The 18,090-nt window shown below is 32.5% G+C and overlaps 4 protein-coding genes across 23 annotated transcripts; 1 reads left to right on the plus strand and 3 right to left on the minus strand.

Annotated features, from left to right (window-relative positions):
• Window positions 1–51: 51 nt before the first annotated feature.
• On the minus strand, window positions 52–2,647 carry LOC111290545 (uncharacterized). The gene is made up of 3 exons (XM_022881892.2): window positions 2,223–2,647; window positions 1,180–1,295; window positions 52–780 (listed from the first exon to the last, which is right to left on the minus strand). The coding sequence occupies exons 1-3, from the start codon at window positions 2,331–2,333 to the stop codon at window positions 273–275; spliced, it is 735 nt and encodes a 244-aa protein (XP_022737627.1). The 5' UTR covers window positions 2,334–2,647; the 3' UTR covers window positions 52–272.
• A 412-nt stretch (window positions 2,648–3,059) lies between these two features.
• Window positions 3,060–7,050, minus strand: LOC111291406 (uncharacterized). 20 transcript variants are annotated; one of them, XM_089767723.1, is made up of 8 exons: window positions 6,728–7,047; window positions 6,011–6,112; window positions 4,936–4,996; window positions 4,771–4,865; window positions 3,984–4,044; window positions 3,826–3,891; window positions 3,422–3,480; window positions 3,060–3,341 (listed from the first exon to the last, which is right to left on the minus strand). In XM_089767723.1, exons 7-8 carry the CDS (start codon window positions 3,478–3,480, stop codon window positions 3,155–3,157), a joined length of 246 nt encoding a protein of 81 aa, XP_089623849.1. In that variant the 5' UTR covers window positions 3,826–3,891; window positions 3,984–4,044; window positions 4,771–4,865; window positions 4,936–4,996; window positions 6,011–6,112; window positions 6,728–7,047; the 3' UTR covers window positions 3,060–3,154. The 20 variants fall into 20 exon arrangements, with proteins under 20 accessions (XP_089623849.1, XP_089623840.1, XP_022738853.1 ...); XM_089767714.1 differs by lacking the exon at window positions 3,826–3,891 and having other exon boundaries at window positions 4,771–4,846; window positions 6,728–7,049; XM_022883118.2 differs by lacking the exon at window positions 3,826–3,891 and having other exon boundaries at window positions 6,728–7,049.
• A 976-nt stretch (window positions 7,051–8,026) lies between these two features.
• On the plus strand, window positions 8,027–10,713 carry LOC111290024 (glyoxylate/hydroxypyruvate reductase HPR3-like). The gene is made up of 2 exons (XM_022881431.2): window positions 8,027–8,599; window positions 10,097–10,713. The coding sequence occupies exons 1-2, from the start codon at window positions 8,060–8,062 to the stop codon at window positions 10,619–10,621; spliced, it is 1,065 nt and encodes a 354-aa protein (XP_022737166.1). The 5' UTR covers window positions 8,027–8,059; the 3' UTR covers window positions 10,622–10,713.
• Window positions 10,714–14,720: 4,007 nt separating this feature from the next.
• Window positions 14,721–16,731, minus strand: LOC111289745 (leucoanthocyanidin dioxygenase). Its single transcript, XM_022881023.2, has 2 exons — window positions 15,880–16,731; window positions 14,721–15,549 (listed from the first exon to the last, which is right to left on the minus strand). The coding sequence occupies exons 1-2, from the start codon at window positions 16,380–16,382 to the stop codon at window positions 14,988–14,990; spliced, it is 1,065 nt and encodes a 354-aa protein (XP_022736758.1). The 5' UTR covers window positions 16,383–16,731; the 3' UTR covers window positions 14,721–14,987.
• Window positions 16,732–18,090: the final 1,359 nt, after the last annotated feature.

Genomic DNA, 18,090 nt, shown 5'->3' on the forward strand with positions numbered 1-18,090 from the left:
TGCATATTCTCAAGAATGCTATGATAAGTTATTCACGATCAAACCAAGAAGAGAGGCATAAGAAAAACTCATTAAAGAAAGAATATAGCATCTGGTTATCAAACATAGCAGATACGGGGCTCCCTCCCTGACTGCCACAGAAAGAAGAGCCTTTTAGAGCAGAAAAAAGGTACACTGTCTCAGTAGTTCATTACTGACCCATTCAATGTATAGTCTCTGCCACATTACAGCTGCAAGATGGAAGTGCAAAATGACTCGCCAGTTGTCCCTCATCAACCAAATCCAGGAGGCACATCAGGGTCCTCATCACTGGCATCACATGGTTGCTTCTGATCAACATCTTCAGAAAAACCAGGTGGCACACTAACATCAACATCATCTTGGTCCTGTCCATGCTGTGAATGGTGGAGCTCTTCCTTCCAGTTTTCCACGGGTTCATTATCATAAGGCCTAGGAAGCTGCCACTTTACCTCGTACTGCTGCCGATGGTGGTTGCTGCGATGATTATTTGACAGAGAGAAACCCGGTGGTTCTTTTGGATCACCATCAGATAATGTATCATCAACTCTACCAGCTGAGGCCTTAATGGAACCATTATTCTCAGCTTCCTTTTCAACAGGCATCATATCATTCATGGATGATTCACCCTTTTCTTTCTCTAGAGGATTAGCTATTTTATCGTATACAGATAGTACAGTTTCTGTAATTTCACTTCTCATGCCACCTTCCGATCTGATTATTTCCCATAGACTATCAGAAATTTGGCCCATCACTTTGTTCCTAATGGTTATAAAATATTAGAATGATCAAATTAACATCAATATTATTGAATAAATGAAAATCAAAGTTGGTGAAGTAGACTTGAAGATTAAGTGAACATTCTAACATACTGTTGAATAGCAAACAAAGTTAATCTGTTCTTCCTGAGTTCATATTTTTCTCATTAAGTACTCCCAATTTATCCTGACATCCAAATCTTATTCCCAAGTCCAAAGATTTTAGCAACCAAATTTCTCATACTAAACATAGCATAAAGAAAGAGGCAAACATTTTATGCAGGAACAAACATGATTTCCACTAAGAAAGCCAATAAGGATTCTTAATGTTCACATTCTTTATTTTTATAAAAGAACCTTATATATAAAGTCATTTAGAAATTTGACAAGAGGAGGCACTTACCCAATCTCATCATGAATGGCATCTGATAGTTGTCTTAGTTTCATGTTTTCAGCACCTGGACGGTTAAGTGCTGCTGACTGCTTCACAGCTGCAATGATGTTGTTGCGTAATTCTTCCTGCAATTTATTGCCTTATTCAGAAGAACTTATAAATACCCATGGTTAGAAAATTACTATATCATTCACATACATTTATGGAAACAAAAACATGAAGGTTGCATTTGACATGTTATTAAGTTGATACGTTTCTTTAAATCCATTAGGAGTGGAAGCAATTATATTCTACATGGATCCAGCTGGACAACTGCTTGCATCTAAACAAGTTTAATCAAACAGAGCTCTTTATTTCCATATAGCAAGCAATAATAATAATAAAAAAAAAAGCACCACTCACTGTTAATCAAGTTGATAAAGAAATTCTAAAACATAACCAGCCAAAACCTTAGCTATAAATTCATAGAAAATCAAGCACCATATGATCCTTTAAGACCGAAAAGGAATGTTTTTCAAAAACAAAGACTGATTGAGACAATACACAAGAATCAGATTTGTCAATATTTCTGCAGCAGCAAAGCAGGTTAATCAACTTGCAGAGTGCCATTGAAGTGTTTAGCACATATAATAAATCACACTAATCTATTTCTTCACGAAAAGCTGTTTGGAACAGACTAGAACCTACAAGAATCAAGCTTTACAATCATAACAGCTAATGTAATGTAGAATTTTTGTTGAAGAAAAAATTTTCCAGTCATCTTTCATTCAACATCGGGAAATTGTATAGCATCAACCCAAAATCATAGCCTTGAATTTGAAATTAACCAATTATACCCATTCATAAGCATCATACTAAATTGCAGCAAAATATCCAAAACTCAAAATCAAGACAAAACCCACACAAGCACCCATGTTTTCCAGGGTACCCAAAAGTTCAGCATTCTAAAATTTTTAAATTAATTCAAAAAAAAAAAAAAAAACCCACAAACAAGATAGTTTTAACCTTAGGAAAAGAAAAAAAGAGAATGATTTTGAATGATATCAGCATACGTTTTCCTTGAGCTTGCGGATGATTTTGAGACGGAGCTTGTCGAAGTCACCATCGTCCTTGAGTTTTGCAATTACCTCTTCTTTGGTAATCTTCTTGTTTTCTTCTCCCATTGCTTCTTCGCATTCAATCTGTTGGAGATATAAAAACCTGGGTTTTTTTTTTTTTACTTGTTTTATGGTATTTTAACTGTCAACGGAGACAACGTTGGAGTACGAAAACTTTATTTTGTGCGTGGCTTCCTACACGGAACAAGGTTGTCAAATCTATTCCGGATTGCATTCTAGGACAGTCGTCGAGCCAAGAAAATTAATTTAGAGCATTAAAAGCTTTGTTTAAATCACAAAATAATAATATTTTATTTTGTTTAATCATCGAATTCTGTGACATCTGAAGCTTTTTATAAAATTAACTAAACATTTTAATACTATTATTTTCTCTGTTTCCAATCGAAAATATAGATTTTATAATGCAAGTTTAAGATTCTTTTTATATTAAAGTCTGATGGTTTTAATAGTTTGTTAAAACATAAAAAATTAAATTACAATTTAATTGATTCATATAATCTCTTATGATAATTTATAAATTTAATATTTAAATTGTAATACATAATTTCCTAAATTTCTATTTCTTTATTAAAAAAACCTTAAAAAAACATCATAATTCAATTGATAAAGAAAACCTTTGAGGATTAAAAAATGCAAGTTAATTCCAGAAGACCATTGACCAGCTAAGCAGGCAGTAGAACTGTAGAACTATCTAAATCGTCTATTCTTTCTCTATTTTATATATATATATATATATATATATATAAGGAGCAAAATGTTAAGTAGTTGAAATTTGAAAACGAGTTGGTAAACGCTACGATCAGTTCATAGAATAGAGTATACAAATGTGTACAAGATGACGACACTGTGTCTGAATTGTATCTCAACTATCGGGATTGGAAGAACAAATTTGCTTCACTCAATGACCACCTTGCGGCCAATTTGAGCCCCACCGGACGAAAGCCAACAGGAAAAAAAACCATGCATCTCTCAGCGCTGGAGCTGGAAACAATATAGGACGAGTTATGTTTCCCCTTGCGAGAATGGCGACGGTCAGTTACCAAACTTGAGTTTCTGCAAAAGTCATCAAGCTAAATGAGTAAAGATGCATAAAATCAAATTCAAATATTCAGTACCAAATCCGAATTACTCACGAATCATCACCATGGTTTCTACTTGTTGACTCCTGTATTGTGTGATATGGTGCAGTCATCTACCAAGGAAACACTAATACATTAAAAAACATTGCATGAGGTTCGATATATATATATATATAATATATATATATATGCCACACTGCAAGGCCAAGTCCCAGCTCCGAACTGGAGTGCTGACAAATATCAGTTCATCCACACATTGGATTTTATTTTCCCATTGGTTTCTTTTTTATGGTCTTAGAAATAAGTTCAGAATTAAAAAACTTAAAGTCCAATAAGAGAAACATGCAAATATTCCTATAGGCAATAGAGGGTAGAGGTTGCAGGCCAGACCTCCTAGTATGAAAGAATGTCCAAAAGTATATATTTACTTTTCATACAGAGATGAGCAGGTCGTCTACCTAATAGAACTTCAGAACTCTAATGCAATCAATCGAACTTCCAATCAATAGGACCCAACATCTTGCCTGGTGCAATCAGCAGGTGATAACACGATCATATTCATAAGCAACTTATTATTGGATTATTGACACATTTTACTGACCCCCATTCAACTAACCATATTAAAGTAATAATCATTTGCTGGTTCTGTCATGGGCTTCCAGGTATTCTTCATACGTCTACAACAAAAATCAGGAGTAAGACAATAACATGAAAGATTCAAACATAAGCAACCAGGACTACTCTGCCAGAGAGAGAGAGAGGGATGTTCCTTTTTTCTTTTTTTTTTTTCCTTTTGGTGATAAAACAGCAGAAAACACAGAGCTTTGTCTACGGGCAGATTATGCACAGCCAAAATATGAATAAGGTGTGCTAATCCTTATGTCCACAGTTGATTAAGGATAAACAGCAAATGGAGCACATGAAAGATGTTGCAGGATTCACTATGCTAAATTCTTACTAGTCCAGAAACAGAAGTTAAGTGGGAATTTATGGTTTAGGGGCTCTTAGTTGAAATAGTATCCTGATAAATCTAGCTTCTCTGATGAGCATGACTGCAAGGAAAGTATCTGCTTAGGATAAAAACACATAAATTAAACTGCATTGGAATATAAAGCTCAGATAGGGTCCCAATAGCATTTCAAGAAAATCATCCTCGGTCAAGGTACTAGCAGAAGGGCTTTCTGCAGATAAACCCCAAACATCAAATTGAGTAGACATATCATGATTTACTTGTAGATTGGTGAGATTTCTGTTGATACTATAATTTTTTGTACTTGCAACTTTTGATGCTCCCATGGTAGTAGGAAAATATTCAGTAGCCAAAGTATGTGGATGTGTTAAATGAAAGCTACTTGGGCCAGCTTGATGTTGATGGAAAAAGGGATGATAAGAGATGGGTGTACCAGCCCAAGATACACTCAATGGAGGCACATTATAATCTTCATCTCCCAAAGAATATGGAGGTTCCAAGCAAGCCCTCTTTAAAGGTAAATCATCCCTGGTAAAAATTCACGAAATTCAACAAGGCTCATAAGCTCAATTTAATAGAAAAAACAACTTCAAGATACCTTTTCAGTGAGGCATCCACATCAGTACTCCCATCAAGGAGCTCACAAAGACTTGTAATTCCTACAAAGAAACATGTATGAAATTCTTAGTGTGCAAGGGATGGATGCTTAACTTTCTTTTCCAAAATGAAAAAGGAGAAACAATAGCAATTAATATAAGTTGCCAAATAACTGGAAAATTCTGTACACTACAAGCACTTGGAAAACAGTGAAAGGACAACTCATGGACTGCACTTTAACACACAAATGTTTACTTCATCAGTCACTTCATCATAGTAAAAAGTATTTATAGAGAGAGAACTCAGTGCTAATGCCTCTATAAACTTAGATTGATTATAATAGAAGTACAGAACTTTGCTCATCAGAAGTTCAGAACTGATTTCCACAAAAAAAAAAAAAAGATTTAATAGTTTCATTACTGTTGGCAAGATATAAAATCCGAAGTACTGTATCACAAAGTCAAGTGAACGAGTTACAATGAAGTTAGATCTCTATCCTGCTTGTATCTTGTTTTTTAGGTCAAAGTTAATGTCTTGTTTAATGTCTTATCAGTATACAACCATCAGCCAATCCAAACTCACATGCAGGGAAAAAAAAAGTTATGATCAAACAGCTATGATGCAACTAATAATGCAAATAGAGGAGAAACATCGAGTTTTATTATAATCATTTCATGCATTAGGTGGCTACAAAATTTACACTTCTGCAAACCTGATAAACATCAACTGCTGTCATTGTCCGTGTCAAGGATAACAAGGTTGTTCATGTTTCTTGCACTAAAGTGTACTGTAGATGGATATACTTATTAATAGCACAATAGCGCTTGCAAATTATATGAGTCCCAAAAAACCATGAGTTTGTTCTAAGCAAGTTAAAGGGAGAGGGAAATCATAAAACTTAGTCAATAATCAGACTCTTTTTTTCTTAAATAATTCTAGTTACAACCACAATCATGCTCAACACAAGATGCAAGCTTACATATGGGGAAGACAAATTCTCATCAATCAAGGTAATTAAAATGCAACAAAACATATAACAATGTGTTAACCAAAAAGAATATGCACCATAATTTTACCTGGATCATCTAAATTTCCCAAGTCATTTTTCCATTTGGCCTCATATCAGAATGCAGATATAGGTAAAGATTCAAATTGGTCTCTGCAGCAGTTCAACGCAACTGTAGTCAAAAAAAGAAAAATACAGCAAAATATTTAGCAAACTCATTCAAAATGGACAGGGCTCCAGTATAAGAAATCTTATAGAAAAACCAGATATAATTCGGAAGCTCCGTTCCAATTTCAAAAAACACTAGCATTAGTAAATTACAAAGCTGCACCGAAACAGATAACAGCACAATTAAAACATTATTATCGTATAGAAAAGCAATTGAGTAACAAAAAGTATGATACCATATGTTAGGGTTACACTAATAAGTAAATATATATTCTTCTGTTCATTCTATTTATTGAGTTTTCACATGAACATTTTTTAAAATATATTTAATTTTCTTTCGTCGTCCATTTAACATGCCATTAGGGCCAATCGCGTAACAAATGAATTCCTCATGAAAGAATAAATTAACTGATATTAAGATAAATTACGGCCAATTCCTTACTAATGTAAATATTAATATCAACATACAATAAAAATAAAGTTTCAGAAAAAGAATTAAAAAGTAATTATCCAAAGGAATTCCTCCCGTTTTCATTCTACTACTTTTGTTTCTCAGCAACCAAGCAGAACATAAAACGAAGAAAAGAAATTTTAAGTAGAAAGAAGTAAAAGAGCCTACCTGTTTTAGAGAGAGAGGACAAAACCAAACAATAGAAAGGTACCGAGTAATTGTCTTTGAGTTGAGGCAAATAGCAATGAGCCCCAATTTTCCTTTTTTTTTTTTTTTCAATTTTCCTTTCCCTGAATTCAACCTTCCAAATTAGACACTGTTTGGATACGGGTTTTTTTCCCCAGTTGCGAATCGTCGATCGAGCGGTTTTTGATTGGTTAGGGGGTCTGTTGAAGGTGAAAAAACCTACGGTGATGCGTGCGTCTAAGAATCAGCCATGAAAAAATCTCTATAAATTTTTGGGCTTAGAACATAATGATTATTGCCATTGGGCATGTCCAGTTTGAGTTTCATTCCATATATCAAACATAATTTTTTTTTATTTATTTTTTTTAATTTAATGATTAAAAGATCGATTTAAAATCATATAGACATAAGTTTTATCTCGTTATCCCTCTCTCCCTTATAAAGGCATTAGTTCTCCTTCGTAACAAAAAAAAATAATTTTTTTAAATTATAAATCTAAAATCTAAAAATTAAAAAAAATAACATAATCAGATTTTTTTTAATAAATAAGTATTTTTATTTTAAAAGAAAATTGTCATTTTCCCATTATTAATATTAAAAAAGATTTTTTTTCTCATGTATATTTTAATAAATAAAAAGGAATAACGCGCTATTCAAATTAAATCTTGTTCTAAAGTCCACTTTTTATATACACATTGATATATCACACTTCAAATAATTTAATAAAAAAGATAGATAATTGGTAACTTAAAATGAGAGATTAAGTATTTTTTATGATAAAAATCACTATTGCTGCCTAATTGATGTCCTTGATTAATTAATACTTCTATTAAGTCTATTGCCAAGATAGCCTGATGCTAATATTTGTTTTACAATATGCTTATAACCCTTAATATTCTTATGGTACTAACATATTTAAAATAATTTTATCTTTACCCCATCAATAAAATTTTTAATCATATCAATTTATTTTATAAATTACTCCTTGTCTCAATTAAATTATCACATTTTGATTTTTTAATCAAAATTTTAAACTTTGATATCCTATTATTTTATATTTATTATTGATAAAAATATATAAAATATATATTTTAAAAATTTTGAATGAATTAAATTTTAAATATATGGTTTATATATTTTAAATAATTTAAATATTTATAATAGTAACGAGCAAAGTACAACAAATTTGTGATAATTTAATTCAGGGAGAAATATATTAATTTATTTTTGAAGGCTGCCTCAAACCCGGCCCGAGTTGGAATGCAATGAAGGGTCCAAAGAGTGAACGACAAAAGCCAACCAACAATAAAAGCAATGACAGCAACGGATAAGACAAAGTTCTGCCGTTTGATCCACCAACCCTCTGCAATATCACCAATGTCTAACAAAGAAACCCAAGTCTCATCAGAAGAGCTACCTATAGTCCTCGTTCATCGTCTACCATCATTCAAGTTGCCTTCCAAGCCTTCTTTCAATGACCATTTACTTTCTGACTTCCATCTCCTGGACCCTCATGACTCGCCTGAGCCTTATGACTCCTTTATGTCCCGTCACGCTCCCTCCATCAGGGCTCTCATCATTGTTGGCCCCACCCCAATTACCGCCGAGTTTCTCAAGCTTCTGCCTTGTTTGGAGCTTATAGTGGGAACTAGTGCTGGTCTTGATCATATAGACCTCCCGGCTTGTTGGAGCCGAGGCATCACTGTTACTGATTCTGGCCTTGCCTTCTCAGAGGATGTGGCGGATTGTGCTGTTGGGTTGTTGATTGATGTTCTTAGAAGAATTTCTGCTGCTGACAGATTTGTTCGTGGCCGGATGTGGCCTGTTAAGAAAGAGTACCCTCTTGGTTTTAAGGTAAACGATTTCTTTCTTAGTTACTGCTTTTTGATATGGTTTTTCTTTGAATAACAGATGGTACTTATAGTATGAAATCGGGATAAGTATAAACGATGTCGAATTGATGGGTGAAAGCGATTCTTACTTGAGGTTGCTAAACTGATAATGTCTTGTCATGGAAATGGAAATTTGACTTGTTCCAAAGTGATTACTGTAAGGGCTGATTTATGGGGAAGAATTGTTTGTCTCTAGGTGAAGTCTGCTATGGTCAAAAGCTATTCAGATTATAGCACCAAGACTAAATCCACATAAGTCAAGGAATCCAGTTGAGGAATTTTAAGATCTTTACTTACGACTTTTTGATCTTGCTGATTGCTGAACGTAGTTGAATCAAACCTTTGACATTTTAAGGCTCATACTTATAGGATAAGTAACAATTGAAGCAGCTACTACTGATACAGAAATCAATTTACATATGTGATTGAGTTTATTGAAAAAAGAAGCAATGATATGAAACTCTTTGCTATTGCTGGTATGTTAGATCTTCCTTGTTACTAGCACAAACAACTGGAGGGGGTGTCTCCCCAGGGAAATCGAACTCGTGGACTTTAAAAAGGCTAACTTTGTCATTAACTTAGGATCAGAGTGTATTGTTTGGAGCTGTATGAGCACCTTTTGATGCGTAAGGTCTAACAAATTAAGGGTGAGAGGAGGGGGGGGGGGGGGGGGGACGACGTGTAAATGCCAACCTTCTGTAGTTTTTTTTCATTGCTGACCATGTATAACTTCAGGGGCCTTTTTTCTTTGTTTTTCCTTTTGCTGACCAAAAGCTCAAATAGAAAACTAAACTCAACAGTATGATGCCAAGACACTTCGAGTAAGTCATTCAATATATTGCAAGAGATTAATTCCATTCAGGGGACATCAAAAAGTTGGAAGGGACTTTTTATTCATTATTTAACGAACAATGAACATTGGCCGATCTTTGGTGGTGTATGATTGACTAAAAATATTTAATAATATTTACATAAATATAATTGGATTGATCAAATCTAATTAAAAACTCTCTTTCTTGATCAAAAATGGGCTTTTCTTTTGGGTTTATTGTGTAATGCAAGCTTAGATCCTCTTCACAATGGGTATCTGCAATGAACTCAGAGTCGCATGAAACATGATATGACGTTGGTGCAATATATTATGCAATGCTATACTTTATGATCTTTTGGAAAAATGTTGATTCAAATGCCTTATTCTTCATAACAATTTATTACTAGCATTTAGAGCCTTCTGTCTAATACTCTAATGTATAGCATTCTAAAACAGCTCTGGCTTGGCCAAAAAATGGAAACTGCATTAACTACCAAAATCTATCCTCATTTTGATCAGAATTGAGCAGGACTGCTGTTTCCTGTGCTTTTCTGTTTCATCATGAGCATGACTCTTACATTTCAACAAAGGCATTAGATTATCCTATTTGGTCCTTACAAAATTACTGTTCCAAACTTCCAATTGCAGTTAGGAGGAAAGCAAGTTGGGATTGTGGGCCTGGGAAGCATTGGTTCTGAAGTTGCAAAGAGGCTTTCAGCCTTTCGCTGCAGCATTGCCTACACCTCAAGGAAGAAGAAGCAATCTGTTCCATTTCCATTCTATGCTAATGTCTGCGACCTTGCAGCAAACAGTGATGTTCTCATACTTTGTTGTGCACTTACAGAGGAAACTTACCACATTATCACGAAGGATGTCATGGTAGCATTAGGAAAGACAGGAGTGATAATCAATGTTGGGCGTGGCTCTCTTATTGATGAGAAGGAATTAGTGCAGTGTTTGGTGCGAGGAGAAATTGATGGTGCAGGTCTTGATGTGTTTGAAAATGAGCCTAATGTGCCAAAGGAGCTATTTGGACTTGATAATGTTGTGTTGTCTCCACATTGCGCTGTCATGACTCCACAATCCTTTGAAGCATTGCTCCAGTTGATTAGTGCTAACTTAAAAGCCTTCTTTTCAAACAAACCTTTGTTATCAGTAGTCTCAAATGAATGAACCATTCATTCTTTTGCTGTAACTGTAAGGCCAATCTTTGCATCTTTTGAACTTTAATATTCCAATATATGCTTCGCGAAGATCTTTTATCATTTGGTTAAATGTCAAATGTACCAAAAAACAAGATGGTTCATACAATATTAAAACAGAGGTTCTCTAGCAAAACTATTTTGTTCTTTGTGAATTTTGTTTTCTTGGTTAAAACTCTGTTACGGTGTGCTTACCATAGTAAAACAGAACACTGAATGACCCCTCTAAACTGGAGTAAACTGGTGTAACTTAGCATTCTTTAGGGCAGCCATGGCCATTGACCTGCCACCATTTTATGGGGTGTTATGAAAGGCAGCAATCATTTTAAATATGATAAGGGAACGGCGGTTATCTACCAAAGATGAAATGACAGTGATACTATAGTTGATGCTCTTAGTATGATATTATTTCTAATCTAACTAGTATCTAATTTTTTATAATTTTATATTCACGGTAGGTTTTTTTATTTGCAGTAAATTAATTTTAAATTAAATGCTTAATATAATATTAAAATAAAAAAAAAATTTTGCTGTTTTTTTTAAATTTGTCGCGTAATATGCTTCTTTTATATTTACCTACATGTGATAGAGATCTATTAATAAAATATTATCTCATATCTAATAAATATTTAATTTTTTAAAATTTTATAATCAAATTTAATCATTCTATTTACTATTGATTTTAAGTTGAATGCTTAATAAAATTACTTTCTAGAGGTTTTTCAAAGCATTAAATTGCTAATTTGGTAGAGTGGACTAGTAGAGTTTGACAAGATCAAAAGGTGCATAGATTGTGTTGCGCACTAGTTAGCTTTACAGGAAAATCAAGATGCTTCACTACTCTGCCATGTGATTGATACTTTTGTTTACCTTCTCAAATGGTGGAGTAGTTGCTTGGCGTAGGCTAAGCAGAGCTGTTGTTTTTGTCTGCCATTTCCCTTCTGTTTCCCATTCTGGTCTTTTTGTATAGAACTCCCATTGACCCCTAACGTTAAAAAAGAAATGTTTGCTCCAGGAATGGAGTATCAATTTCAAGTGAATCCCGGGATTACTCCATTATTGGAATTTTCCACATAGATATGGATTGTGGAATTACTTTGGCTTGTCCAAAAATACTTTTTGTTTGTTATTTGCTTGTTTAGCTTTTATGGCATCTCATTGGACCACTGAAGCACCATTTTGGTCATGCTTTTATGCTACATGATGCATGTATCATCGGGAACTAATTTGAGTTGCCTTTTAAGCAGGAACGGATCTACAATGGCAGCTATCCCCACTAAGATTTTAGTATCCCTTAAAAATTATTACAAAATTTTTTAAAATTTTAATTCTTTTATAATTTGCCCCCACTAAAAATGACAAAGAATAAAATATATATGACAACTTCTATAAATGTTTAAAAGAACAAAACTATAATTACAATATAAATTATTTATTTTACAAAAATAATAGGATCACATGTATAAATATAAATAAAATAAACATTTTATAAATAATTTTTTATATTCAAGGACCATCATTTTATTTAAAAAACAATAAAAGTAAATAAAAAATGATCTTCTTTCCACTCCAATTATAATTTTTTTCCTTCGTCCAAACTCATAAAAATTACAGTAGATAGAAAATAGAAATAAAAAAATAACAAAAAGACAAAAAAAAAAAAAGCCAATAAACCAAAGAAACAAATTAAAGAGTGAACATTTTTTTCTTTCCATCAACATATATAAGTAAATAATTACTTTTTTTTAGATTTTTTATTTATATTTATTATCATTTTTATGTGATAGAATATTTGTATACTATTTAAATTTTTTTATATTGGTAAAATAATTTGATTTGAAGCTTAATTTATGATTTATTTATATTTATTTTTATATTATAAGTGGATTAAGATCGAAGAATATTGTACTTTCTTAAGTTAATCAATGAAATAATTTAATTTTTATGAAATTATTTTTTAAATATAAAATTATATAATTTAATTAAAATTTAAAATACATAATAAAATATGCATGTTGATTTTGTTTGCATAATTACATTTCAATATCTAATATAAACTACAACATTATCTTCTTATTTTTTTAGAATTATATAAATTAAATTATTTGATTTAATTAGTTGTAAAAAATTATCTTATTAAAAAAATTAATTTTAAAGTAATCATATGAAATCAATAATAATAACACATAACATTTTACAAAAATAAATTCATATTTAATTAGATCTAAATCTGTAGAGACCTACACCTAAGGTATTGTCCGTTTTGACCCGAAGATTTTACGATTTTATCCTACAAAAAGTACCTCACAAATTTGGGAGTAAGTCTCTACATATATATCATTTCTTATCCACACATCCTCCTGATGTGAGATTAAAGTCGTTACAATCTCTCTACCTTTAATGCTTGACATCCCTGTCAAGTCGAGTCTATCCACAAGACCAAGATCACACCAGACCATCGTGTAACAATTAGTGACTCCCACGACTACGGACTGTAATGCTTGACATCCCTGTCAAACCGAGTCTATCCACAAGACCAAGATCACACCAGACTATCGTGTAACACTTAGTGACTCTCACGATTACGGACTGATGATCGCTCTGATACTATTTGTAGAGATCTACACCCAACCTGCGAGGTATTGTTCGCTTTGACCCGAAGGTCTCACGATTTTATTTTACAAAAAACACCTCACAAGTTTGGGATTAAGTCTTTACATATATATCATTCATTATCCACGCATCCTCCTAATGTGAGATTGGGGACGTTATAAAATCATTTTTAATTGATCCAAAATTATGAAAAATTATTTTAAATTATCATCCCAATTAAAAAGATAATGTTTAAAAAATATGTTTTCGTACTGAATAATCTATAAAAAAATAATTATAATATATTATCTTTGTATATAAACAAAATAACTTTCTATATATTTGAATTAATTTATATTTTTATATTTTTATATTTAACATTATCTATTTTAATTGTTCTCACTTAATATAAATCTTGAATTCGCCACGGTTGTTGAAACTTGAAAGAAAGGGCAGTACGTCGATGTTATGGTTTTCAATGTTTCCTTTTTTTCTATGAAGAAGTATGGTCTCGAAATTTGAATGGTTGATGGGATACACCGCACACAGATGCCAGAACCAATTCAATTTAAATTGCCATGCCAGAAAAAATATTTCATTCACAGTGAACGGTCTATTATTAATTTTTTGGTGCAAATGCACAACAGTGTTTTGTTTGGAAGACAAAGCTATGTCACGATTGTATTGACGCGACACCAGTGAAAGTTCTATAGTCTACCGCTGAAGAAGCGGTTGGGTGAGCCACCGCACCTTCTTTTGGACTTTTTTATGCCCTTGATATCCTTTTATTACATTTTATCAAAAAAAAGTTAGAGAATTCACAATATATATATATTAAAAAACCATTTTATATATTATTATTATTTATTAAAATTTTGTTATTTAAAATAAAAATAATTTTAATAATTTTAAATTATTTTCATAAATATCAAATAATTAAAATTTTTTATTATAAATAAATTTTAGTCAATATCATTAATAATTATTTTTCTTTTCATTATAATTTACCTTATCGAATCATTGCATTTACATACGAATGCATATTCACGCTATTGATTTTAACCTCCTAAGTAACCGAATAGCAAGCAGGAATGAATTCAAATCATGCCTAAAACAATTTCAACGTCAGAAATACTAATACCAGCCTTTTTTTTTTTTTTTTTAACTTGTAAGAAGAGAAGTGCGGAAAGGAAAAAATTTTGTTGAAGACATATTAAGACGTTCATTTTATCCGTTTGTTAATTTTAAATTGAATTATTTAAAATTAAATTAATTAAATTATTTTATTTTATTTTTATTTATTGAATTGAAATATTAATTTTTAGAATTAATCAATTAAATTTAATTAGATGGATTAATTTTAATTAAATAATAAATACATTCAAACTAAATTATATCTTAAATCTTAAATGATTTTCAATAATTAATTAAAATTAATTTGATTAATAAAATTAAATCAATTAAATCTATTAATTCCATTAAAATTGAATTTTGAATGCCCTCAAACAGAGACATAAATTACGGAAGAAAATGTAAACAAAGGACATTAATTCACAAACAGTGCAAATGAGTCGCTCATTATTCAACAAAGCAGGTAAAGAGATGCTAAGGATTGACAGACGGACAACATACTAGCGTCAATCTACCACAACCAAGGCTTTAACCAAAGAAAATATAGCGTCAACAGTCTGATTTAATGACATTGAAAATAACAAGATATTTTTTAATATAGCTAAAGACTGGTCTCAATTAGACAGACCATCCTGGGTCTTCCTGAACAGCTTGTGCTGGATATGCTGAGCAAAGGTGCGAGGAGGGAACAATGGAGGCTCTGTCTCGGACACTGTTTCTGGCAGTGGTTTGAGAATGATCTTCTCCTTTGGCGGCTCACAGAAAACTGCCCATGAGATCCTAACCTTCTCCTTGTTAACCAGCCCCCTGTGGAGAATGCTCTTGTACTTTCCATTGCTGAGGATCTCGATGGTGTCGCCAATGTGCATGATTATGGAGTTTGGAACACACTTTGCGGTCACCCACTTGCCTTCGTAGAAGAGTTGCAGGCCAGGAACCATGTTGTGGAGGATAAAAGTGAGTGCACTTACATCTGTGTGGGCTTCGACACCGAGAGCGAGTTCTGGTTGAGGGCATTTGGGGTAGTAATTGATTTTCATTTGAAGGAGGAGCTCTTCCAAGCCACCAACTTCCTTCTCTAGCCTTCCTTCTTCCAATCCCAAGCAAAGTGATAGTGCCGAAAGAATTTTGCTTGCTAGGCCTCGGAGTTGCCTTGCATACTCACTTGTGACTTCACTGCATACATGGTAACCAATTAACATTAGTGATCAAATTGTCCCGACCACAGTAATCCATTTCATATAATAGAAACATTGTCCTGAGTCCTGACTATATCAATGATCAATATATACTGAAAATATAAGGAAAAGTTTCTACCTAATCAGGCAGACAAATAATTCTCAAAACTGTTAGATATTTTGATTAAATGTAAAAGTCGTTAATGAATCCTGTGGAGAAATATAGCGTGTTCTGACATGATGCGTTCAAAAGATTATTACGAATCTAGTTGCAAAAGAATATAAATCAGAAATCAACCATTTTTAAATGTAAACAAGCTAAACTCACGTGTAGTCGCTTGGTGTTTTAGGCCAGATTGACAAGTCTCTCTTCTCCTCAGGATACACAAGATGGAAGAAGTAGTCCTCCCACTCAAGCTGCCCACTAGCATTGTTAGCAAGCTTGCTGCCATACCCCTGAATCTTTCCTGAAGCCTGGTCGTTTGCATACTTCTCTTTCTCCTCAATAGGAAGCTCAAAGAACTTCTGTCCAGCTTTCTTGACACGATCCGTTAGTTCGTCCGAGATTCCATGGTTAACAAGGTGCATCACACCCCACTCCATGGCAGCTTTCTTCAACTGCTGGTGACATCTCTCACGTACCTCCTTGTCCTCAGACTCAATTTCCTTTAAATCAATGGTTGGAACCTGAGGCCCTTCCTCTTTTTTCTCTTCTTCAAATACATTACCTATGCTTGTCAGCTCTTCCTGCGGTCTAATATACTCTTTCGGGATTGATTGAATCCCACTGCTTGCCAAGCTCTCCACTCTGGATCCCACTGAAGTCACCATTCTAGCTGTCTAAACTTGTTCTAAAAGTTTGTTGTTTCCACTCAGTAAACACACAATTTTTTTTTTTTGGGCAATGCAGTATCAGAAATATGCTTTAATGCTGATAGTTGCTGGGGTTTTTATAGAGCTATAGTTGAAGAAAAATGTTAAGCAGAAGATGAAGAAAACAATGGAAAATTAAGCAATGAGTTGCATGAGCGAACATGCAAAGGGGTAGAGCTACCAACTCAAGAGAAGGAAAATAAAACACTATTGACGAAGAAAAATAGATGGTAAGATGTACACGTGAGTGAGTAGCCACGGTCAAAGTGTCCTCAACTGAGTGGACCGGAAGATTGGAGCAAATCGGGGACCGGAGCCTGCCAATCCCTGTTCTAGAGTCTCTTGTACCATACTGAAATAGAAAAGTGCTACTCTCAATCCTCAATTCTCAACCACACATGCTTTGTGACGTGAAAATCTCACTCTCATATAATTATTCTAATACTAAAATTATTTTTAAAAAAAAGTACATAATCAAATATGCAACAACGAATTTTATTGGGTCATGCTATATATATAGATAATATTTTTGTTAATAATTTAATTTCATATAATTATATGAGAAAATCATGCATGCTTAGAAAGTAGTTACCAATTTTCAAAAAATTTAAACTAATTTTATTTTTTATTAAAAACAAAATACATCACTTTTTAAAATCATGACAAATTAATAAATAATTTTATTTAATTAAAAATTCATATATACTCTTTAATATATCTTATTTATCCATTTTTTATAAAAAAATAAAAAATAAAAATATTTAAATTTAAATATTTAATATTATCTCATAAAATAACTATATAAATCAATTAAATTAATTATAAAATTAATTTTTTCAACTATTTACGTCATCACAATGAAACACTTTTGTTAAATTATAAAATTTAACTTTACCACCTGAACCAAGCAATTCAATAATACCCAATACACAAGCAAATAGAATAGCTAAAGCAAATGTGAATTTTGCTTTAGAGGAGGGCATCTAACTAATTAGTGAATAAATAACGACGAAATATATTGACTTGGAGTGTCCAACTACCAAGCCACTACTGCACGTTTCATCTAACCCATTTTCGGAATAAAGTTTTTTGGATTTTAGCCGAATGGACCGCACAAGCAATTCAAAATGATTTAAACAGTATCTGTATATAAATCTCGATTTTTTTAGTACAGTCAAACATCATCACTCTTTAAAACTAAATAAATAAATAAATAAAATTCGTGTGTTTGGTAATGGCTGTCATGAGTTAAAAGTTTTCAACGACATTGACAAGCTGCAAAGGCACTGAGCATCGAAATTAAATAATAGTTATCTAGGCCTGAGCAAATTTTGGACACTCCCATTGGCATATGAGATGGCGACAGTTGCTTCTGGAAGGAATGAGGTAGTTGGTGGCTCGTGTTTCATTCTATGAGCTTTCCGTCAGCCCTAGCCTGAGTCTCAGCCTATCCTATCCACCTGTAGCTACAAATTTTATATAATTAATTGCTAGGCTTTTTATATTTTTTACCATATATTATATTTTTTTATTTATGTTTTTACTTTTTTCTTTTTCTTTTTTTCAAACGAAGTTAGGTCTTTTAAATAAGAAAACGATTATAGTTGTTTAAATTTAAATATTAAATTTATTGAATATTAATTTTTAAAAATTATTATATAAAATT

The sequence above is a fragment of the Durio zibethinus genome, chromosome 11, assembly GCF_047325235.1.
Source record: "Durio zibethinus cultivar Kanyao isolate XHJ-2024 chromosome 11, ASM4732523v1, whole genome shotgun sequence".
Lineage (NCBI taxonomy): Eukaryota > Viridiplantae > Streptophyta > Magnoliopsida > Malvales > Malvaceae > Durio > Durio zibethinus.

Bases quoted from the DNA above. Each gene is read 5' to 3' on its own strand.
- LOC111290545 (XM_022881892.2), bottom strand. From the start codon at position 2,333: ATGGGAGAAGAAAACAAGAAGATTACCAAAGAAGAGGTAATTGCAAAA. The intron at 1,296-2,222 runs GTATGCTGATAT...AATAAATTGCAG, and splicing joins TCCGCAAGCTCAAGGAAAAC to GAAGAATTACGCAACAACAT. The intron at 781-1,179 runs GTAAGTGCCTCC...TATAACCATTAG, and splicing joins GCCATTCATGATGAGATTGG to GAACAAAGTGATGGGCCAAA.
- LOC111291406 (XM_022883113.2), bottom strand. From the start codon at position 4,663: ATGGGAGCATCAAAAGTTGCAAGTACAAAAAATTATAGTATCAACAGA. The intron at 3,481-4,597 runs GTAAATCATGAT...TTTCCTTGGTAG, and splicing joins GAAATCTCACCAATCTACAA to ATGACTGCACCATATCACAC. The intron at 3,342-3,421 runs GTGAGTAATTCG...TGACTTTTGCAG, and splicing joins AGAAACCATGGTGATGATTC to AAACTCAAGTTTGGTAACTG.
- LOC111290024 (XM_022881431.2), top strand. From the start codon at position 8,060: ATGACAGCAACGGATAAGACAAAGTTCTGCCGTTTGATCCACCAACCC. The intron at 8,600-10,096 runs GTAAACGATTTC...TTCCAATTGCAG, and splicing joins AGTACCCTCTTGGTTTTAAG to TTAGGAGGAAAGCAAGTTGG.
- LOC111289745 (XM_022881023.2), bottom strand. From the start codon at position 16,382: ATGGTGACTTCAGTGGGATCCAGAGTGGAGAGCTTGGCAAGCAGTGGG. The intron at 15,550-15,879 runs GTGAGTTTAGCT...CCATGTATGCAG, and splicing joins AAAACACCAAGCGACTACAC to TGAAGTCACAAGTGAGTATG.